At 49.4% G+C, this 24,283-nt stretch overlaps 1 protein-coding gene across 3 annotated transcripts in view; it reads right to left on the reverse strand.

Moving 5' to 3' along the window:
* The window catches only part of NAV1 (neuron navigator 1), a 253,836-nt gene that overhangs the window by 89,826 nt on the left and 139,727 nt on the right, over window positions 1–24,283 (reverse strand). For all 3 annotated transcript variants that reach the window (XM_081299365.1, XM_081299364.1, XM_081299366.1), the window contains 2 exons: window positions 11,909–12,011; window positions 7,090–7,455 (listed from right to left, as the gene is read on the reverse strand). In XM_081299365.1, coding sequence (XP_081155491.1) covers window positions 7,090–7,455; window positions 11,909–12,011 — 469 coding nt within the window. The remainder of the gene's footprint in view (window positions 1–7,089; window positions 7,456–11,908; window positions 12,012–24,283) is intronic.

Raw genomic sequence — 24,283 nt, forward strand, 5'->3', positions numbered from 1 at the left:
CCCATCCCAGCCCATCCAGACCACCTCCACCACAGACAGAAAGGGAGCTGCTCAGAGGCAGACCCACTCACGGCTGGGGGAGACAGGAGGGTCTCCGAGCTCCTGGCCACCTGGGAGCCTGTGGCCCCATCCCCAACATCTGCACCACCTCTGCAGACTCCTGGCCTTGACTCCCTCCCGCCAACGCTGGATGCCAGGGATGGGGAGGACAGATGGCTAGGAGACTTATCTTCTTACTTAGATTAAATTCCAGACCTTCCTATTTTTAGAAAAACAAATTCCTTTTCTTTTTTTTCAAGTGGTAAAAAATGGCCCGAGCTGTCATCTAGGACAGTCAGCAGCCAACTCGAAGTTGTCTGCAGTGTCATGATTTGAGAATTACCCTGGCAGGACTACTTCTAGTGTCAAGCAGGGGATCAGTCTAGGTGCCAGCATTTAAGAGGACAGTTGACAACTTGAGAGCTTCCAGAGGAGGGTGACCAGGACAATGAGGGGTCTGGAAAACTGGGTCATTTTACAAAGTACTGAAATAAGCTGGGGACTTTTTTTTTTAATGGGGGGGTGTTTAAAAAATATCTGAGCAATTGTTAAGTATGTGTTGACATATTTGGATGAGGAGTTACACTTATTCTATTTTCCCCAGTGATGGTGTTTGAATTCATAGGCAAAAGTGGAACAGATTTCAGCTGAATATTTAAAAACTTTCTTAGAACTTAATTCCACGTGAAATGGAATAAGTTCCCTGTCACTGTGCCCATGCAAGCCAAAGTCGAAAGACTGGCTATCAGGGACACTACAGGGATGTTTGTACTAGATAGAAGGCAGACTGGTCCAAAACCACTGAGAAGCTTTAGAAAAATATGGCTTCCTAGGGGAGCAGAAATTCCACACTGGTGGGTCTGAGATTAGGCTTGGAATCTGTATTATCATTATTATTTTTTAAGTTCCATCAGCTATAAAGTTCAGAACAAAACGGAAGAAAGCTGCATGACACTGGATTTGGCAATGACTTCCTGGATATGACACGCAAAGAACTGGCAATGAAAGGAAAAAGAAGAAGAAGAAACAAACAAACAAAAACAAAACAGAAAAACTGCACTTCACCAAAATGAAAAACTTTAGCCAGATGCACACATCTGTAGTCCCAGCTACTTGGGAGGCTGAAGCAGGAGGATCACTTGAGCCCAAGACACAACCTGGCAGCTTGTTTTCAAAAAATAAAACCCCAGACAAACAAACAAACAAACAAACAAACAGAGAGCCTTTTTTGTGGATGAAAGAATACTATCAATAGGATGAAAGGCAACCCACAGTATGGAAGAAAGTGTTTGCAAATTACATATCTCATGACGAATTAATATCCAGAATATATAAAGAACTCCCACACCTCGACAACACAAACCAAATAATCCAATTAAAAATGGGCAAAGGATTCAAACAGATATTTCTCCAAAGAAGATATACAAATGGCTAACAACCATGAAGATGCTAAATATTATTGGTCAGCAGGGAAATGCAAATCCAGACCACTCCTATTAGGATGGTTATTTTCAAAAAGACAAAAAGTAACGAACACTGGTGAGGATGTGGTGGGAATGAAAATTAGTACAGTCATTATGGAAAACAATATGGAGTTTCCTCAGAAAAAGAACTACCATATGATCCGACCATCCCACTACTTGATGTCTGCATTTGTATTTTTATTGCAGCACAATTAATAATAGCCAAGATATGGAATCAACCTAGGTATCCACTAATGGATGAATGGGCAAAGAAAATGTGGAAAATATACATGTACATATATGTGTGTGTGTGTTTGTTTGTATGTGTGTGTCACTATATACACAAATAAGGTAACATTATTTAGCCATAAAAATGAGATTTTGCTATTTGCAGTGACATGAATGAAAAATTATATTCTAACTTATATGTAAAAGCTAAAATGTTGATCTCATAGAAGAAGAGAACAGAATAGTGGTTATCAGAGGGAGGGAGGGATGGAGAGAGAATGCAATTGGAAAGAGAAATAACTTCTTTTTTTCTGAGGTGTTGGAGATTGAACCCACACTAGACAGGGACTCTAGCACTGTGTCATGTTCTGTGCTACAACAGGATAGGAGGAATAACTTCTAATATTCTATAGTTACCAATAACTAATTGTAATTTTCAAAATAGGTATTAAATAGAATTTTGAATGTTCCCAACATAAAGAAATGATAGAAGTCTTAGGTGATGGATATACCAATTACTTGATCTGATCACTACACATTGTATATGTGCACTGAAATATCACACCACACTCCATAAATATGTAAAATTGCTATATGTCAATTAAAAATTATGTGTGTGTGTGTGTACATTTGCAGTGCTGAGGATTGAACCAAGGGCCTCAGGCATGCCAGGCAAGTGTTCTACCACTGAGCCACATCCCCAGCCAAAAATAAAATTATAGTTTTTTTTAAAAACACAACAAAATACTACTACACATACTTTAGTGCTATATTTTGAATCCTAAATGTTCTCCAAATGCCCATGGGCTGCAGGATTGGTCCTGGTGGAGCCTTTAAGAGGTGGGGGCAGTGGGAGGCCCTAGGTCTTTGGGGTGTGCCTTCAAAGGGGGTTGTGGGATCTTGGTGTCTTCTGCCTCCCTTTTGCCGTACAGCCAGCAGTGAATAGTTTCCCTATGCACTCCCACCATGATGCACCACCCTTGCCAAAATAGGCCCCCAAACTCTAAAACTGTAAGACCAATAAACCTTTCCTCTTTTAAAGTCAATTATCTCAGGCATTTTGTTACATTAAGGGGAAAGCTGACTCATTCAATTAGGATGGCCATTATTTTATCAAAAAAAAAAAAAAAAAGCAGAAATTAGTAAGCAGCAAGGATGTAAAAAAAATTAGAACTGGAGGAAATGTAAAATGATGAAGTCTCTGTGGAAAACAGTCTTTATGGTTCCTCAAAAAATTAAACAATGCCACTTCTAGGTATATACCCCAAAGAATTGAAAGCAGGGACTTGAATAGATATTTGTACATCAATGTTCCTAACAGTATTATTTCCAATAGTCAAAAGGTAATACAATCCATGAATGCATGAGTCGGTAAATGAAATGTGGTATACACCTGTAACAGAATATTATTCAACCTTCAAAAAGAAAATTCTGACACATCCTACCTCATGGGTGAATTAGATGACATGATGCTAGTTAAAATAAGCCAGTCATAAAAAAAGACAAATATGGTCGGATTCCACTTATAGGAGTTACCTAAAGTAGTCAAATCCAAAGAAACAAAAAGTGGAACAGAGGTGGCCAGGGGCTGGAGGGGGTGGGGAAGGGAAGGCATTGTTTAATGAGTGTGTGGAGTTTCAGTCTGGGTAGATAAAAAAGCTCTGGAGATAGGTGGCCTTGATGGTGGCATCACAGTGTGAATGTACTCGGTGCCACTTTAAAACGATAAACATTGCGTATACTTCACTTTTTTTTTTTTTTTTGGTGGTGTTAGGGATTGAACCCAGGGCCTTGTACATGCGAGGCAAGCACCACATTTTTTAATATTAAACTTTTGAAAATGTGTGATTCTCAGGGCAGCTGGCATCGCCCTCTTCATTCTAGTTTGTGGACCTGTCTGGAGAATTTGCCTTCTTCGTCTTGTGAGTGGCAAGCAAGCTGGGAAGAGGCGTGGTGTCTGGATGGAGTAGGGGCTGGTCAGAAGCTGACAGTGGCATGGGCACCCTCCCCCACAGATAACTGAGAGCACCGAAAAGGGGTCAGAGTCACTGTCACCCTTCCGGGCTCAGTGGGATCGCTTGGCGCCCACTGTGTCACCCAGAGGAGAAGGAGGGAGCCCAGCAATCAGCGCATGCACTCTGTCTGGTGGCCTAGCCCTGGGAGCGCCTGGGAATGGCAGCTGGCAGGCGGCCCTGGCCTACAGCAGAGGACCAGGAGTGTCACCATGTGGGGGAGTGTCACCACGTGGGCGAGAAGGGAAGTGCTGAAGGCGGCCCCTCCAGGGACCAGCCCAACCCATTTTCTGAATGGGAAAAACAGTTTTCTTAGGAAGAGGACATTCTCTAACTGACAAAATCTGGATAAAGACCAGAGTGGGGAGAGGAGGGCCCTGAGAAGTCTGAGCGAGGGCAGCTCAGGTTTGCAGAGTTTAAGATTTGCTGGAATCCAGGATGCTCAGTCTCTCATCAAAAACCAAAAATCAACCAAACAACAAAAAAAGCAAGCAAAAACAACAGGTAACCATGAAAACACAGGATCCAGGAGGGACTGTTTCCACTATAATTACTGACTAATATAAATTGATTCCCTTCCACTGCGATTTCCTAAGCACCGTTAAGGGTGGTCATGTTTACGGCTCTGGCAGGGAATTGAATGACAAACCTTAAAACTGGGATTACGAGTTCTTGCTAACTGAAGATGGATCATAAAAAAAATAGATGGGAAATTATCGGGGGCACTAGCACTGCAGTTTACAGTGTGGGCCACTTTGTGTGTATGGTTGTGCTAACAATTTATCCTGTGCTCCTCGTGCAAACTCCAGGCATCCCTGGGCTTCCGACAGGTGGGTGTGCAGGGAGGGCAAGTTCTTATTCATGCCAGCCTCAAGAACTCTTGATTATTATTATTATTATTATTATTATTTTACTGATTTAGAGGTACCACACACACGGTCCAGAGGAGGCAAATAAAGAAAAGGAACTAAGCTGGGCACAGTGGCGCACGCCTGTAATTCCAGTAACTCAGGACTGCGAGTTCAAGTCCAGTCTGGCCACTTAGTGAGACCCTGCCTCAAAAGAAAAAATAAAAAAAGGGCTGGCCACGTAGCTCTGTGATAGAGCACCACTGGGTACAATCCCTGGTACGGCACCCCACAACTCCAAAAAAAAAAAAGGAGGAAGAAAGAAAGAAAAGAAAGGGTGCTAGCATATGGATAGAGTCTTTCCTTTCCTGTTCTCCCTGTGGCATCCCATACCCTACACCCTGCTCTAGATGGCCCTGGATTGGTGAACTGCTACTGAATCTGACTTTGCTGCTGACTCTAAGTGGCGCTCTGGTGAGACTGTTCGCTACCTGAGGACAAGGACTGTGTCTCCCCATCTGTCTGGGACTCTAATAATAACAGCAGTTAACACTGAGAGAGTAATTACAAGGAGTCAAGAATTATTCTGAGTGCTGAACATGTGTGAATTCTTTTAATCCTCATCATGGGCCATGACCTTGGGGCTAGTGGTACTCTTATGGTCTGCACTTAGCAAATGAAAGCCTGGGGAAGTGACTAATGTGTCCAAGCTCACACAGCTAGTTAAATGCCAGCAGTCCTGCCACCTCCCTCAGACCAGGGTCTGTCCATGGCAGGGGTGAGGTGCGCTCTTCTCACACATGGGGAGTTGTCTGCCATGACACAGGGGAAGGTGGGGGGGGGTGGGACTCTCAGAGGGCTCTCACCTCCATCGGTCTGGGGGACTCCCCGGAGGACAGGGGTCCCATTACCTTCACCATTCTGGGAGCCCCGTAGGACTGAGGCCACAGTCCTTCCCACTCATGGAGAGATTTCTGAGCCCCTAGTTCCACAGCCTTGTGCTTCCCTCTGCCCTGCCCAGCTGGAAACTCTCAGAGGAAGGGGACCTGACGCTTCCTCGGGGCAGAGGCTGTGTACAGCAGCTCCTCCAAGGCACCTCGCTCTCCTTCCTGCCAGCACAGGATGCTGAGCACAGCCCAGCTCAGGGCCATATGCTGGCGGATCTGAGCGTGAGGTCTGGCTGGCCCCTGGGATTTAACAAGCAGTAAACAACCCCATTCATGCGTCAGTTGTTTTGCTCCAGAGCAGCCTCATCAGCTGGACAGGCCCTGACCAGACCCCGCCAAGTTTATTCCCAGGGGTGGGAATGCGGCAGGAACAGCGGATTGCCTGGAGCTTGGCTCTCAGTCTTTTCTGAGGGGCTACTTTCCATTCCCTTCAAGTAGGAGATTTTTACTGGTAGTAAGATATTAAGTCCCTGAGAGGTAAAGGGAGAGGGATACTGGTGTGGCTTTTTTTTGGGTCCCAGCAAGCCAAGAAGGAGGAATGGAAATGACAGTCAGCTGAGAGATGCCCCAGGGAAACTTGCAGGATCTCGACAGCTTCCTGGTCTCCAGGGCTTGGAAGGTTGGCCAGGACAGCAGAGGCCCCCAGCACTTCATTCTTTCTATCCTCTCCCCTCAGATCCCAGACTGCTACCTCTGCCCTGCTTGTTTCCAAAGGCCCAACCCTGATGATTTAGACAGAAAAAGATAAGAAGAAGGAGGTCCATGTGGGGCAAAGCTCAGGAAAGAAGCTACCCATTTCTAGCCTGGGGTGGGGACGAGGAAGCTATGGGTACAAGATCTGCAGAGGCAGAAACCCAAGGGGACCAGAGGTCACAGGGTAAGGAAGGGGACTGGAGATTGCAAACTCTCGGCAAAGGAAGAAGCCTTACTGTTACCACTTTCTGCTTGACTCCTGCTTCTCCACAAGCTCATTTTCAGACTGTTTTGCAAACAGGCAAGCAGATTGACATGTCCTGGATCTACAAAGTTTGCAGAAGAACTGGTACTAAGAGTTTTCCCTACTCGCTGGTATTAGGGACCCAACCCAGGGGTGCTCTACCATAAACTACATCCCCAACTCTTTTTATTTGTTTATTTTGAGATAGGGTCTCACTAAGTTGCCCAGCTGGCCTTGAGATCTTCCTGCCTCAACCTCCAAGTTGCTGGAATTACAGGCATGTGCAGGAGCCCCATACTTCCAGGACTGATCCAGATTTGCCAGCAGAGGACCCAGGGAAGTAGGTGGGGCCTTCCACAGAATGGCAGGCATAGGGGCCAATAAGGAAGAGGCATCTTTACTGACCAATCAGGCCCTCATATGCCAGCCCCAGGCACCACCCTCAGGTCTAGAATAAATACATCAGAACACAGCGGCGGAGGCGGTCGCAACCTGTACACAGAAGCCCTACGCAGACCCCTTTGGTCAACAGCACCACAAATCTTCCACTCTACTTTGAAGACATCCCCTTCCACTGCCTCTCACTCCAGCTGGCGAAGGGGCTCCTGTGCTTACCCAGTAGTGATGTCGTCGTCCTCTGTCATGGTCTTGCCCATGAGGTCACTGTCGCTCATGTAGCCGGACTTGAGATCCACCTCATCCGAGTCCAGGGACTCAACCAGCTCCAGGCGGGAGATGTGGCTGAGCTTGCTGGGACTGCGCATGGGCATGGTGTGGGAGTAGTGGGCCCGCTCCCCGTGCATGTACCAGGCAGGAGTCCCCTCCGACCGGCAGCTCCCGCCCACCGAAGGTGCATCACCAGCCTGCAGCCGCGGGCTGGACTGGCCATAGCGCCAAGACAGAGGGGAGGAGCGGTTGGAGAGGCTGGACACGCTGCGCGGGTTGGCATCATCGCTGTCGTAGCAGGTCATCTCCAGGGAGCTGGGCAGAGAGCAAAAGGGCACTCCTTTAGTGAGCGCAGCGCTGTGCCCTGTCTCCTCGCTGCATCCCAGTGATGCCTTCTCTCACATGCGAGATTCTTGCTTTTCCTTGAGGTCCCTGGGTCACCCTGGTCACAAGGCATCTCAGGTGGTCAAGGGGAAATGAGTTTAAGCAGCTGGTGAAGCACTCCAGCGTATTCCTAAGAGCCTGTGCTTGTAATGCGGATTTGGCCATTTATTGGCAAGTGAGCCCAAGGAAAGTAACTGTGCAAACCCTGTATTTCCTCATCTGTGCAGTGGGGATAACAGCCTAAGAGCTGGTGGAGTTGGGAGGACCACAGATGACCAGATCTGACAGTGCTTGGTACATAGAAGGTGCTCCCTCAGTGAGAAGAGGCCAAATGAGACCTTCCAGGGGAAGTAGGAGGGACAAGTCACCTGAGCTCAGAGTCTTGACTATTCATTTTATACAGGTTATAGCCATCCCCTCTTTTCTATCAATGAGCTGAGGACTAGCTGGTCCCCAGACAGCAGATCTTTTAGGAAAGCCTGGCGTGTGAAGAGCCTAGGAAAAGCTTCAGACATGCAGTAGGTCCCCAGGAAGACTGGGCCCAGCCGCAGGCTTAGGGCAGCAGAGGAAGGAACAGAGCCTCCCTGGGGAACAGAAACAGTGTCCACTGTTTAGGAGAGGAAAGGGGAAGTGGGCCAGGGGTGAAGCAGGATGCCCAGGGTCCCAAGCCTCAGGCCCTGCAAGGCCAGGTCAAGGAAGTGATGCCCAGGTAGTACCAGAGGCCTGAGGCTGGAGAGGTCAAGGGGCTTGAGGAGCGGGGAATGTCTCCTCAGGGGCCAGGGAATCTGCAGAGAGGAAAAACAATTGGGATCTGGCTGCAGAGGTGGCCTGGACTTGGGTTCAGACTGAGACGAATCATTCCCAGCCTCACAGTGGTGCCAGCTCAAGGCAACCTTAGGTAGGGTCTCTCTCCCTTGGCTTAGCTAAAGTCAAGACAGGATTGAGAAAATGAAATGGGGTTTGAGACAACCTATGGGGGCACATAAAGCAAAGAATCTGCTTGGTGAATGCATCCATTTCTTCACCGATCTCATGGTTGGGATTAGAGGAGGACACTGATTTTTCTATTCTTGTTTTTAAAAGTTCCTTGAAAAAAAATGAAAATCCCCTAAAATCATTTTTATTGGACCTGAAAATAGCAGGATTTTATTTTTTTCCTCAATAGAACTGGAGGGAGCCAATGGCCCTTCAAAACAGCACAACGGGGCAGGGGGGGGGGGACAAGCACATTGGTACATGCCTGTAATCCCAGCGGTTCTGGAAACTTGAGGCAGGAGGATCACAAGTTCAAAGCCAGCCTCAGCAATAGTGAGGCACTAAGCAACTCAGTGAGACCCTATCTCTAAATAAAAAAATTAAAAAAAAAAAACACAGCACAATGAATGGGGTCCTGTGGGTAGGACAATTAGTGACTGCCATATCTGACCCTCTTGAATGTTCCTGGCCTGTTCACATCTGGATTCTCCCCACCAGATCCCCAGCAGCCCTTAGGCTCATTGTGTTCTGCAGTCCTATGTCACACACTGTGTTGTTTTAGCTTCTGGTTACTGTGGACCTGGACACCTCATCTCCTTGGAGAGAATGGAAGCTCCCTGAAGCCAGAGACTGTGGCCGTGATGTGACCGTCTCCCTTGCTTACTGCTGTATTTCAGCACTTGGCATGAGCCTGGGGTGTAGTTGGTGACCAGCTGTGGGTCAACGAGGAGCAGCCCCACAACAGGACTGCTGAATAAGAAGTGGGATGTTCTCATCACAAGACTCAGCCCAGGGCCTTGCAAAGTAAATGCTTAATAAACACAAGCTGACCATGACCACTGGGGGGAGGGAAGGAGGACGAGGATGGTGGTGACCATGCTGACGGATGGGAAGTTCTCCAGGGCAGCGGGCTTGGGTAGTTAGCTTACACTGTGGTAAGAGGTTTGTGCAGAGGTGAAGTGTTGCATGGACATCCGGGTTCCTCAGTTCTGTTTCTGGCCTGCCTTTTGTTTAGCTCTCTGCACAGTAAGTCTCTCTTCCTGTCTTTCATGGTTCTGTTGTAACCCCCAAACACACCTCTACACCTCAGCCAGCAGGGGGCACTCTAGCCCAGACCCTCAGTTCCTGACTTCCAGCCCAGCAACCAGCCCAGACTTGCCTCTCTGCAGGGAACAGAGTTTCATTTCCTCTCCAGCCATGGCCCCTGACCTACACTCTCTCCAGTAGAAACACAGGAAGCAGCAAGGGGATAAAGGTTTCTGGAAGAGTCCAGAGTTACCTTGGGAGTGCCTGGCTGAAAGCAACTTTGCTGGCAGCACCCTCTGGACAGAGAGACCCTCAGGGATGAGGCTGCATTTGCTCTGAAGGCCAATGCCCAGTGCCACGTGGGCCCACAGCTGCTCCCAGCCTGGGCCACCCAGCAGGTGCCTTCCCTTTCAGCCTCAGTTGGTCCTTCTCTAGTCAGGAAATATGCATAAGTCCTGTGTACCCCAGGGCAGAGGGACTGGCTGACTGATGGAAAGCACTTTAAAAACTAAAGGAGCCACAAAAAGTCAGGGAATTGGTGTCTGGGCTAACCAAGTATGGAACCAGAATAATATAAACCAATGGCTAAGAGAGGAAGTGGCTCTGTGTCCATGGTAAACAGAGAATCCAGCCTCAGGCTGGTGGTTCCCTTTCCTATAAAGGGAGACAAGAGCCAGAGGCCCCTCAACACCCTGCCAAACCAGTCAGCTTTGCACAAAGGCTTCAGCCCCCCTCAGCTATACCGAAGCAGAAGCTGGGGCTGGAGGCCGGGGCACAGGGAGGCTGGCGTGACTGCCTTTGCCCTGCGTCTGTGGGTGAGTCATTTGGGGTGTGACCCTTTCAGCAACTAAGCACTTTCTCGCTTCTTTGGCATGAGGCTGGCGGGTGACTTGGTGCTGAGAGATGTTCCAGCAACTTCCCAGGATAGGGGAAGGAACATGCCCACGATTTTACCCATTGAGTTTTTAAACTCATGAGCCCACTTTAGGTTCTAGCTCTGGGCTAGAGGGAGGGTGACGGGAGACAGACATAAGGGGGCCTGAGTCCCAGTGCCCCTGGAGACTCTCATCCACATTTTTCCTAGGTCTCCACGAGAATCACCTCCCTTTCAGGAGTCAGAGTCTTGCTGGCCTGAGCAGAAGCGTAACCCCAGAAAGTGGATGCTTTGATTGCTTTTATCATTTAAAGTATTTTAGATGTCTGAGAGGAAAGGTCTAGAACTTTCCAGCGGGGAACTGGAGTGGGGATGGGGAAGGTAGTAGAAAGAAGACGGAAGAACTAGGCCAGTGGGTGGCAGCTCCTGAGGATGAAGTTCAGTTCCATGACAGTCACAGCAAACCCACCGTGGACTAGAATGCTTACCAAGTTCTCTGTCACTGAGGGGACGTAAGTGTGCGTTTGGATACTTGAGCTGGCCACACACTGGGCTAAGGAAAGCTCTTTACCCGTTGACCCTATGTCCCAACTTTGCTGTCAGTTTTCCAATCCCAGGAGATGGGGAGGAACCCTCTTCCAGGCCAATTGGGGAGGCTTCCGACCCTCACACAGCCTCCAGGTCCACCCTCCAGGACTTACCAACCTTGTCTGCCTACTCTCCCTCCCTCACCCCCAGAGCTTAGCCCAGCCCTCTGCCCTCCTTGGAGCTGACAACATGAGCTCATCTGGGCAGCCCAGAGGAGCCCAGAGGAAAATCTGAATCACTTGGAGGCCACAGCCAGGACTCTGCTCCAGGGAGAGGTGCGATGGGAGGGGTGCATGCCCCACACAGCTGGAGGGACTGAGGTCTCTCTGAGGGCTGGACCAGGGGTGCACCCATGGGGCATGAATGACATTGTATGGATCCTATGGAGCACTCAGGCCTCCCTCAGGGGTGATGGAAGAGACTAGAGGGCACCTAACGGAGGAGCCTCAAATGTTGGGAGGGTGAGGAGCCCCAGATGTCGGGAGGGCATGGATTCTGGAATTGTAGAACGGGGGTGGGGGGACCTGGGAAACACGAGGGATATTTAGTAAACAAAACCCCCTTTGACAGATGAGGAAATTGAGGTCTAAGGAGGGAGAGTGAGTACCAGGCCACACTCTGAACACCCCATTCCCTACCTAGCCATTTTGAAACTACTTTGTCTAAGCAAAATCTAGGCTCAAACTCAAGCAGAGATAAGACAAAGCTGAGCTGCTTCTGCCAGGATGCTGGACACCCCGTTCCCGGCAGGGCTAGCTCTGCGGGGCTCTGAAAACTGTGTACACAGCAGGCCACACAGCAGGCTGTGTGGCTGGCCTGTGATACCTAATGGAGATATGGAGACCCCCGGAGCCCTGACCACCAGACCCGGGGAGCAGATGAGGATGACCGAGAGAATGATCCTCTAAAGTTTGAGCTTACCTGTGAGTCACCTGGGAGCCTCGCAGGCTGGACATGGTCTCTTCCAGGTTCTGGCGAAGATCCAGGACATTTTGCACTGTCCTCTTTCTCTGGGACTCTGGGTCTGGCAGAGAGAGCAGAAAGAGCTGGGTGAGTGGAAAGGGCTTCTCCTGAGTGCAGGGGCACAGGAAAGGGGAGACTGACCATGTACCCATACTCCCTGGGCATGTTAGTCACCTGTTTTTTTGTCTTCCTTAAAGACGGCCCGCCAAGCAGGTCCTCTGAAAGGCCCTGGACATGTGCCCTTGGGCCCTCTGAAGCCCTGACCTTGGCAGGAGTTGCAGATGTGGCCTCTGTGGTCGGATCTGTCTCTGGCTCTGTTTTGGAGAGGCCCTGCTTCTCACGGCAGAAGTCATGGGCAAGGTTTCCCATGGTTGAGGTCAGCAAGAACATCTGCCTGAAAACCCTCTCCAGCAATTCGCAGGTAAGTGTTAAATAGGCTCCTGGAGGAGGTGACTGTCATATTTGCCAACTGCTCTGGTGTAACTACTCCTACCAGATTTCAATCTACCAACGTGTCACCCATCACACAGTTAGGAAGAGATGCTAACAGTTAGCTGCATACTGGAGCCCCAGGCCTTGACTGGGAACATTTGAGGTCCTCTGTGGGGTTCAAGGAAGATGGTTCCCACAGAGCGTCCTAAAGGCAAGGTGGCTGGAGGGGAGACGCAAGAGAGGAGCAATCATTTTCTGGAGCAGGAACTAAGTTCCAGGCAATGCAGAGCCCACAGAAGTGGTGGAATCCTGAATGAGGAGGTGGCATGTGCGGGGCCTCAGAATCCTAAAGGATCAGGGGCATTTGGTTCCACCTTGGTTTCCAGGCAGGATGACACTAGCCTGCACGGATGAGATTCTACAACAGCAATCAGAAATTTATCTCCTCTCCTTTCCAGGGTGAATATCAACTCCAAATGCCTGAGGAGTACCTGAGCACTAAGGAACTCGAAAAACCTTCTCCATTCCATTGACCTATCCAACAAATCTGTATCAAACATATGCTTGGTATCATGCCCCATGCTAGGCCCCAAGGCCACTAACCAAGAGGACCTGCCCCTGCTCCATGTGGTTTATCTGTTACTTTGGGGTCTAGAGTCACTGAATGGAATCCACCCACCAAGCCAATGCCTCCTTGGTGTGGGGGGCGCAAGCTGACATTCACATTTAGGATCTCCCAAGGCTACTGGAGGAAGATCTGACTGCAGCAGGAGCATCAAAGACTGAGACAGATGAAGGTGAAACAACGGAGAAAACAGGGGAATTCTGTCTCTCTGGAGACTTCCCTTCCCCTCCATCCATATTGCCTCCTGAGCCCTCTGCAAGAGCCATCTTGCCCCTCTGTCCCTCCTTGACCCACCGACTCAGTTGGAGAGCCAGCTCCTTTTGGTGGCCAGAGGACACGTTTCTGAATCCCTTGAACGGTATTTTTCTTCAAGACTGAGCTCAGGTCACTGGCAACTGGCTGCCATGATTGTTGGCCAAGGGAAGCCGCGTGGGGTGGGCAGGGTACATGCTGTGCCACCCTCTCCAGAGCCTTTGAGGTACCATCTCTAGGACAAGCTCCACACCCTGGCCCAGCCATCTCTCATTTCCCAGTTTGGGGGGTCTGCTCTGCCCCCTACCCCATATTCTCATGGCCAGTGCCAAGTATCCAGCCCTCCATGTTGGTGGCAAGGAACAGGGACAAATGGCAGGCCTCTGTGCCAGCAGTCTGCACTCTGTCCAGTATTGGTGTCACCTCTTTGGCTGCCAATGCCTATTTATCCTGGCGAGCATCACCTTGTGAGCTGCTCCGTGGTTTCAACTGATGGCTTGGCATGGAACACAGACAGGGTCAAAAAGTGTATACATATATATTTTAAGGTTTAATTCTAAAAATGCCTATGTGGGGACCACGAAGCTGCTGCCAAGACACGGGTTTCTGGGTCAGGATGATGCCTTCTATGGGCTTGGCAAGATGAGGGACAGGCGCACATATGTCCAAGGGGTGTGTCTTTCCAAAGGGGAAGGGGACCAAGTTTACTCTGAGACTTGTGTGTGTGCCCAATCACTGGCATACATCATCTAGTTGAATCCTTACAACATTTCTGGGAGATGTGTGCTGATGTCCTGTTTTACAAAGAGAAAACTGAGACTCAGAGAGATCAAGTAAATTGCCTAATGTCACGCAGCCAACATGAAGTATGGGGCAGAGTTGAACCCAGAAAGAAACTAATATTTTTTCAGTATATAACAGAGCATCTCTTCACCAGCAGCATCAAGCACGGTGACTGCACATAGTAAGTGCTTAATGAATATTTCAAGAATGGCTGGATACTATCAGGAATGGTGGCACACGTCTGTGATCACAGCAATTTAGGAGGCTGAAGCAGGAGGGTTAGGGTTCAAGGTGAGCCTCAGCAGTATAGTGAGATCCTCTCTCAAAATAAAAAAAAATAAATAGGTCTGGGATGTAACTCAGTGATAAGGCGCCCCTGGGTTCAATCCCCAGTACAGGGGGGAAAATGGATATTGTGACACTAGAAAGATATTTCTCTCCTCTCTGTCCTCTCTCTCTCTTTAAGGGGAAAACTGTTGAAGTCACACAAAGGCCAGGTTCAAGGAGGTCACTCTGCATTCTGTAATGCTCTAGGACCGAGGGCCTGGAGGAGGGGTGGTAGGAATCTAGAACTTAACGTCCTAGTAGTGACCAAGAATGGGACACTGCCCTCTGTCCGTCTTCTCACTGCAGCAGTCACAAGTGCCCTCTTTTCCCGTGTCTCTTCCCTCAAAGACCCTCCCCCTAGTCCCCACCTCATTTCACGTCCACGGAGTGGGGCAGGAGTACCCCATAATATTCCGGACCTGCCAAAAACTAGAGTCCCAAAGATGCCTGGAACTGATGCAGTCACTGGACCTCAGAGATGGCTGAGGTCCAGGGAGGTGGCTAGCTATGATGGCAGAGACATGCTAATGGAGGAAGATCTGACTGTGGGCAGCCTCCCCACAGGTGGAGGTCTGTGGCCCGCATCGGGAATTACGACAGGGCTTCATTTGCTAGGGAAGTGACCAGGATCCGCTCTCTCAACTCCCAGGCCAGGACTGGCCAGGGCTTCCTCGTGCCCTGGCAGTGCCGCCTGGTGGTCATCCTGGGTACACCACCCTGCATCTCCAAGGCTCTGCTCAAGGGGTGTGTGAGCTCCTGAGAAGTCCAGCTGTCCTTTACATTCCTGGGTGACAGACACAACCCTAAGCAGGAAGGATTGTGCAGCTTCAGCCCAAGGATGAGAGGACTTGCAAGCATACGAAGGGCAGGCCTCAGGGCTCAAGAGGATGCAGGTGCTTTGCTCAGGTTTGGGGTGGGGGGCGCAAACTGACATTCACATTCATGATCCCCCAAGGCATTTTTTTTTTTACATTTTTAGCTTTTAAACATGAGTAAGTTGCATTTGCAAGGAATTCACCTCACCTTTCACCCTCACCCATACCCAACCCTCATCCTGCTCCACCCCTGATCCCCAACCTATGACTAAATTTTAGCACTTTCTCACGAGTCCCACGAGGGTGAGGCCCAGGGACAGAGTGGAAGACCACAGAAACCTCCAAGTGCAATGGTGTGTTTTATTGGCTATGCCAAGATGCCTTGGAGGCTGCTGCCACGTGTCCCCATCAACTGTTTGGTCAGGGTGTGGGGTGGGCCTAAGGGTCACCTAAGACACAGCAAAGATGGAGGAATCTGGTGGCCCACCTCCCCTGGTGTCCCACATTATGGGAAGTGCTCAGGACACTGTCTACGTGGCACCTTTGTGCCAGTGAGATCAAGCTCCTGTCCAAGCCAATCCAGTTCTTGCCAGGCCCAGGCCTCGGCCAGCAAACTACCCCATTCTTCTTCATTGCAGGCAGGTCAGGACACTACCTACCCTGATACTTTGAGGGCCTGGGAGTGGCCCATGCTCTTAGCTCTTGCAGAATAGATTCCAGCTTCAAGAGTGGGCCAGGGAGAGAGAGAAAGAGAGAGAGAGGGAAGCAAACACTCCCTCCAGTGTTGGAGGGAGGCCACGTAGGGCTCCTACCAATCCTGGGGTGACACTAATGTCTGTGGGGTGAAGGGAGGCTCATGATGTTATCCCAGCTGCCTCTCCAAGCCTTTCCCTGCAAATGGAGCAACTGGGGAGGATATACATGCTCTTCAGGCTCACAAGAGAAATAAGAGTCTCCCCCGACCAACCATCCCCAGGGTAACTCCCAGTGGCCACAGTCAGCAGCATCCTCCCAACATGCACTGGGGCATGTGCAGGCTGGGGTGGTATTTCTTTCTACCCACTAGTGGCTCTTATGCAAGAACACAGAGTGTATATTGCCCATGTTAAAAATCAAATATATCTGACATGCAGGTGCAGGAACACAGGTGCAAATAACCCCGGCTGCTGAATGTTTTACCACATGCTAGGCGTGACATCAGGCAGGTTATTCCTTATTGTTTAATTTGATTAAAAAAAAAACAGGTCTAGGATGTAACTCAGTGATAAAGCACCTCTGGGTTCAATCTTCAGTACCAGGAATAAAATGGATGTTGTGTCACTAGAAAGTCTCTCTCCTCTCTGTCCTTTCTCTTTAAAGGGAAACCTGTTTAAGCCACTATAATATGGTGCCTTGGATTACATGCACATGCCTCCAGACACACACACACCTATTTGTGGTCCAGACAATGGTTTGTGGGAACCCTCACCAAGTTCTGCAATTTTGCAGACATCTGCATGGAGGGATTTGGGTGGACATGTGTCCCATTGTAGAAGAAGGAGAAAGATGACTACGAGAAGCTACAGGGAGAAGGGAAGGCCCATGGTGCCATGGGAGGATGATGTAAATATGGTTCTTCCAGTTGCCCCGATGTCAGAAGAGGGGAAATGGGCTTCCTCTGGAAGGCAGGACCTGGAACTTGCTAACCAAGAAATTGGCTCTATAAAGTTTAAATTATTAGCTGAGAATTAAGAGATTGAGATACCCAAGCAAGCTGGCCTGCAGTGTAGTGATAAGAAAATAGTTCTTAGAGTCAGAAAGTCTTGGGTTTCAGGTCCTGGCACTGCCTCTTTCCAGCTGGGTTGACCTTGAACAGTCACCTTTCCTTGCTGCAGTTTTGTTTTCTGCAAATGGGGAGGGTAAGAACACCCTCGTGGTAAGGTCACTGTGAGGCTTAAAGGGCTAATCCTCCAATGTGCTTAGCATGGTGCCTGGCACACAGTAGGTACTCTACAGATGTCTGGATGACAATGGGCACAGACTTGTGCTGGGGCTGGTTCCCTGCCTTTCCTTCACAAATGGGTAGGACCTCGCTCTGGCTGGGTGAGGCCCGCATACCTGGAACTGGGGGACAGAGGGGGTAGCAATGAGAGCTTGTCTCTGCACTGTTAGGTCTGACTACCCGCTTCTCTGGGAGCCAGTCTCAGCTGGGGGATGTGCTGGGCCTCAGGGGCCCCAGAGACCAGCAGTCCAAAAATATGGTGTAGCAATAGATGGGGAAGCCTCCAACTGTGGCAAGAGCCCTGGCAGAGGCAGGGAAGTTTGGGAAGGAGGAGGCTCCAGGGGATCCATCACCCAGCAGTCGGATTTCCCCACATTCTATAAAGTTTTAATTATTAGCTGACAATTAAGTAAACCGCAATAACTGGTGAAAACTTAATTACTTCCACCAATGTTCGCAAACCCACATGAGCAGTTTAGCCCAGGGCAGAGGCCACAGAGGACTGGATTTGCACCTGACTTCTAGGCTGGCTTTTGCTGTGAGAGGCTGGACACAGTGGGGACCAACAGGAGGAGCAGAAGTGAACCAAGAGGGAGAACGTTAAGTCATACCATTCCAGGGCTTGAAAGCATCACTGTACTGGGAACCGAACCCAGGGCCTTGAGGCCTTGAACATGCTAGGCAAGTGCTCTTCCACAGTTATGTCTCCAGCCTTTTTGTTTTTTGAGACAGGGTCTTCTTACGTTGCCCAGGATGGCCTCCAACTTTCTATCCTCCTGCCTCAGCTTCCTGAGCAGCTGGGATTATAGGAATGAGCCACCAAGCTCGTCTCGCCCTTTCAATTTTACAGACTTATATGGATTTATGGGTAATTGAGAAGCAAGCTGCAGGGGCCTGCAGAGCCCTTTCTCTCTGGCTGGAGTTTGAAGGTTTGTGTCCTTGAGTGGAGGAGAGGGATAAAAGTGATTCAGCTTTCCAAAGACTTCTTACTCCCTGCAAACACAAAATGGTTACCAACGAATACTGGTGGTGATGTGTTCAAATAAGTTCCCGAGAATCTTTTGCAGTTGCTGTATGAACTATTCCTGAGAGAAAGTGACCTGCTGGCTAGGGCTGGAAATTTTTGTGTTAGAGAGACATTTGTGTTTGGGGCGGCTTAGAAACAACCTATCCCTCAGGCCCAGAGAGGGAACCTAGGCAGTGAGTGAGTGGCAGGGCAGGAGTGACTCCTGACGCAGGGCTCATTCCACCATTGTCTGTGCAGCTCAGCACTATGGGCCTGAGATGTATCTGCAGAGGAGATGAACTGCAATGTGAATTAACCATGGCACTAGGTCCATTTAGACATCCAGGTGAGGGTAAGTGATCTGAAAACAGGAAGGATTAAACATATCTCTGTCTCTGTGTGTATGCGCGTACACACACACACACACACACACACACACACACGTTCTCAACAATTCTCAAGAAAAGATGGCATGGTGGCTTATGCTGTTACTAATCCTATAATCCCAGCAACTCTGGAAGCTGAGGCAGGAGGTTCACAAGTTCAAGGCCAGCCTCAGCAACTTAGGGAGATCCAAAGCAATTTAGTGAGACCCTGTGTCAAAATAATAATAATAATAATAATAATAATAATAATAATCATAAAGGCTAGGGATGTGGCTTAGTAGTAAAATGCCTCTGGGGTCAATCCCTGGTATTAAAAAAAAAAAAACCCCTGACCCTATTTTATCTCCAGGACAGTGTTCAGGTCTCTCCCTTAAATTCTGAAATTTGTCACACTTTGGGGCTTCTTGTGCACACATGTCAAATATCATTTTAATAGAAGCCACCCCAAAGACAAATGTCTCTTTAACAGAAAGATTTCCATCCCTCGCCAATGGGCCACTTTCTCCCAGGAATAGTTCATACAGCAAGTGCAAAAGATTCTCGGGAGCTTATTTGAACACATCACCACCAGTGTCCACTGATAACCATTTTGTGTTTTCAGGGAGTCTGAAGTCTTTGGGAAGCTGAATCATTTTAATCCCTCTCCTTCGCTCAAGGACACAAACCTTCAAACTCCAGCCAGAAAGAGAGGGCAACACAGGCCCCTGCAGCTTGCTCCTCGACTACCCACAAATCCCAGGTCTCCGCCCACCGCTCAGGTCCTGCCACCAGCGGCCTCAGGCTGGCTTCCCTCCCACCCTGAAGTCTGTGCAGGTCCGGCTCTGCAGTGGAGCTGGGACAGGTCTGAAAACTGACAGGTGACCCAGCAGACAGGTCTCCTCTGACGTCAAGAAGAGCACAGCAACTTGTCCCTAGGGTAACTCCACTCCTCTGTCCACTGCTTTCCCTCACCATCTGTTGAACTCCCAGGCCCCAACGCTGGGTGGGTAAGCCTCCATGCCAGAGGCACCCCATTTCCATGGAACGTGCAGGCAGAGGACTATTTATGCTGTTACTAATCCTATCATTCCACTTATCCCCCCACTTAAGTCACAATATTGGCAGAGGCGGCTGTCACAGAACCCCGCAGCGCAGCAGATCACAAGCTTATATCTGCTCAGTGCTCTTGCTCCTTACAGCAGCTCCCAGGGATTTTATCCTTGTCCCCAAGGATCCCAGACCTGCTCAATCAGTGAGAGAGTCAAGCTGGAGCCAAGGGTCCCGAGGACCTCCTGTTGTGTGATGCTGCCCAGGTCGCGTACCCAGAGAACACCAGGGCGAAAGAAATCATGAACTGGCCATGTGGATGTGTGAGATGGGCAAAGGAAAATTAGGATCTAGAAGCAAATCTGGGGCCAGAGAGAGGGGCACGCATTGCCACTCTGGTCTGGGACCACCAGGCAGGATCTTTCCAGGTCGCCAACAGTTCTGATTTTCACTGAATGAAAAGGCTCAGATTGGGGCTAAGTGGAACTGTGAAGAGGGAAATGTGGGCAAAGCAACTTAGGGCACGTGGGAAGAGTTCTAGCTTGATTTTCCCCAGGGCACATACTAATTGGCTGTGGGGCCTTGGGGTAAATTACTTCCCCTCTCTGAGCCTCAGTGTGCAAATCTGTAAATGAGAGGTTGGGTAGAGGACACCCAAGCCCCTACCCAGTCTGGCCCTATGGCTTTGTACTTGGCTAAAATCCATGTGAATATGTTTCTTCCCCAAGTGTCTTAAAAACACGAATGCCAGAATGTCACTCCCAAAGATTTTGATTCAGTAGTTAGAGATGGGTTCCAGGAAGCCGAAGCTTTACCAGTTCCCACAGCATATGATGTGATCAGAAGTTCACATTTTGGGAAATCCTCACTTCTTATTGCATACCACTAGACTAGAATGTCCATCACAAAACCAGGTCTTAACTTCCCAATGCCAGGTGGCCAGGAAAAATGTCCCTGGTCTTAAGGCCAAATCCAGTCTCTGGGCACAAGCCCACTGTCTGTTCTCTGGCAAAGCCCACTGCTACATCTCCAGACCTTAGATAAAAATTCACCTAAATTCTGCTCTTTAATCTTACAGCCAGAGGACGCCATCCCACTCCAGTCCCCGAAAGGGTCTCTGGGGCTCATTGCTAAGAAGGGCCACAAGGGGGCGCTGCCGGTCCTCAGCGGCTTGTGGCCTTGAAGTTGCCGCAGTGCTGCAGGACCCGCAGCTGTCTGGCTCCCAGGCTCCAGAAAAGGGCACAAAGCTCTTTTCCTCAGCATTCGGCTTGGCCCCTTTCCTCCCAGGCTCTGCAGGGCGCATCCTCCCCTGGACCCCCAGCCTGTGGGTGGGATGGGGCGTTCTGTGGTCCTGGGAGGAGGGTCAAGGGCTACAGTGCCTATGCCTGGGCCTGCCTTATTCTTGGGGAAGGAATTAGCTAACCAGCCCTGGGCATGTGAGAGGGCTCTGGGGACCCACATGGCAAGTTCAGAATGGGGGCCAAAGTTCTAGAGAGACTCCAGCTGACCCTGAGGCACCCCAATGCCTGAGGAAGTAGATCGGAGTTCAAATCTGTGCTGCGGAGATCTCATCTCTGTTCCTCTACAATGCTCTTGATGCAGGTAGCCTACCTGATGAGCAGAGAGGACAGTCACCCCTCTCCCCCGCCATGGTGTTCTCTCTCTCTCTTTTTCTCTCCCTCCACTGGTGGGGATTGAACCCAGGATTCACACATGCCAGGCAAGTGATCTGCCATTGGGCTACATGCCCAGCCCTTTTTATTTTCTATTTTGAGACAGGGTCTCACTAAATTTTCTAGGGCTGACTTTGAACTTGTGATCCTCCTGACTCTGCAGGATTACAGGCATGCACCTCCATGCCTGGCTCACCATGGCCCTTTCTAGGAAGAGTGATCCTCTCTCTGCAGTGAGCTGAGGGCAGGAAGTGAACCAGAGGGCACAGCACATGGTTGACCGGTCAGGACACAGCTCTCTTGGGCCCTTGGGAGCAGCTCAGTCTTGCTCAGCCTTGTGCAGAGAACTTTCGGTGAAAACTTTAAGTTCCAGGGGAAAGCCATTCATTTATTTTCTTTCTTTCTTTCTTTCTTTCTTTCTTTCTTTCTTTCTTTCTTTCTTTCTTTTTTTTTGGGGGGGGGCACTGATGATTAAACCCAAGGTGCTTTGCCGTTGAGCTACAACCTCATTTCTTTTTATTTTTTGAGACAGGGTCTCACTAAGTTGCTGAAATTGGCATTGAACTTGAGATCGTCCTGCCTTCCAAGTCACTGGGATTGCCAGTGTTACAGAGCCCAGGCAACTGACACTTCTTAATATCTTACCTAGCATGGATATCACCTTAGGGAAGGACTTGTTAGGTCAAAGGCAGTCAATGCTAAGGGCTGTGGACCAGGAGAGGCCCTGGCCTGCAGCCCTGTTTGGAAAGAGTCCTAGTTTTGTCAATTTTGTCCTCTTTGCTTCCAGAGAAACACCTCCTGCCCCATTTCCCCCTGAATGTCAGGTCAAGCACATTCAGCCTTCTCTCCTTTAAAGCCTTGAAACTCTGGGCTGGGCTTACAGAACAGGCCCCGAGCAAAGCATGGCCTGCCTGCCTGCCTGAGCCTGGAGACACAGACAGACAGACCCCTGTTCCCTGACAGGCCCTGACTCTTCTGCCCAGGGAGCCTCAGGCTCTACTGAAAAGGTTTTCCATTATCAATGTCGCTCAGACCCTTCATGTGACACCCTGCTCCAACGACGTCACTGCTGCTGGGAGCTGGGAGTGGTTGTTATAGCAACAGTTTACACAGTGGAGACAACCATCTGCAGGCAGGGGGGCGGGGAAAGTGGAGGAGAGTGGGGAGGGGTGGGGCCCAAGTGTACAGGACAATTGGAAGAGGGGGGGGATTTCTGGTTTTGAAACTAGTGGCGGATGACTCCGCTGCGGGCCAAGCACTGCTCTAGAGCTTTATGTATATGAGCCCTTTCCATCCTCATGACAAGCCTGAGGTGGCCGAGTCATTCTCCCCATTCTGTAGTTGAAAAATCCAAAGCCCAGAGATACGAAGTACCCTGTCCAAGACGACATAACAGCAAATGGCACAGCCAGAACCGTAACCCGGATGCCGACTCCTGATACTGATACTGAGCTGCCTTGTCTGATACTGGAGCCACTAGCCAAGAAGGTGAGATATACCAAAACCTATATGTGAATTGAGATAAAATTCACCCCTTCAAAATATGTAATTCAAGCTGGGCTTGGGAGGCTGAGGCAGGAGGATTGTGAGTTCAAAGTCAGCCTCAGCAACTTAGCAAGGCCCTAAGCAATTCAGTGAGACCCTGTCTCTAAATAAAAAATATAAAAAGGGCTGAGGATATGGCTCAGTGATTAAGTACCTCTAAGTACAATCCCCGGTACCAAAAATAAATATAAATATAAATACACACACACACACACACACACACATATATATAAAATTCAGTGATTTTTAATACATTTGCAAAGTGCACCCATCACACTACCTAATTCCAGAATATTTTTTCACCCTTAAAATAAACCCTGTACTCATCGGCAATCTGCCCTTTGATCCTTTTCATGGCTGAATAATATTCTATCATATCAATATCCTATTGTATCAATGGCCATGTTTTGCTTATCCATTCATCATTCAATGGGCACTTGGCTCATCTCCACTTTTGCCTATTATGAATAATGCTACTATGAAAATTCATGGACAAGTTTTTTATATGGACATCTGTTTTTATTTCTCTTGGATATATGCCTAGGAGTGCAACGCTGGGTCATATGGTAACTTGTGCTTAACATTTTGAGGGATTGCCAGACTGTTCTCCAAAGTATCTGCACCATTTCTCATTCCCAGCAGCTGAGCATGAGAGTTCCGACTTCTCCACATCCTCACCAACACACAGTATTGTCATTTTTAGGATAGTCATCCTTGTGGGTGTGAAGGGATCTCACTGTAGATTTCATCTGCATTTTCCTAATGATTAATGATGTTGAACATCTTTGATATTTAAATTAATTAAAATTAAATAAAAAGCTGAGTGGCTCAGTTACATTAGGTTACACCAGCCACATTTTAAGTGCTGGATAGCCACCTGGCTCCTTTGGCTAGGAGCTCCCGCAGCATGGATAGAGAACCTTCCGGAGAGCTCTTCAGGCTAGGCTGCCTGCTGGAGCCCTCTGGGGTTGGTGTGTTCCAGTATTACCAGCTCTTTTTCTGGAAGGTGACTGTCTTCAGTGCATTAAGCCCATTCTCCAGGTAGGGCCGAGGCTGAGGCCCAGCGTGGGTTAGGCAGAAGCTTGCTGGAGAACATGACTCAAGTCAGTGGCAGAGCAGAACCAGCTGCCCAGGTGAGCGAGGCTGGTGAGGGGCGTCTCTGCCTTTTGTTTCCATTCCGACCGTCCACTCTGACTCCCCATCCAGGCCTCCACCCTCACACCTGCCCCTCCATCCCTGACGGCCCCTCCTTTTCCAGAATTGACCAGGGGCAGTGACTGAATCAAGATGACCGTGCCCGCTAGCTCAGAGGCAAGCTTTGAGGACTGTGAGGGAAGGAGCTCAGGGCAGCGTCTGGGCCAGGTGGGGCTGCCCCAGGTCACCTAAGGAGACCGCCCACACTTCCCTGTTCCCCAACCTCCTGCTCTGCCCTCAGAGCGTCCGCTCCGACATCCACCTGGAATGGCTGCCTCCCTGGAGGGT

The sequence above is a fragment of the Spermophilus citellus genome, assembly GCF_964194105.1.
Source record: "Spermophilus citellus genome assembly, chromosome: 6".
NCBI lineage: Eukaryota > Metazoa > Chordata > Mammalia > Rodentia > Sciuridae > Spermophilus > Spermophilus citellus.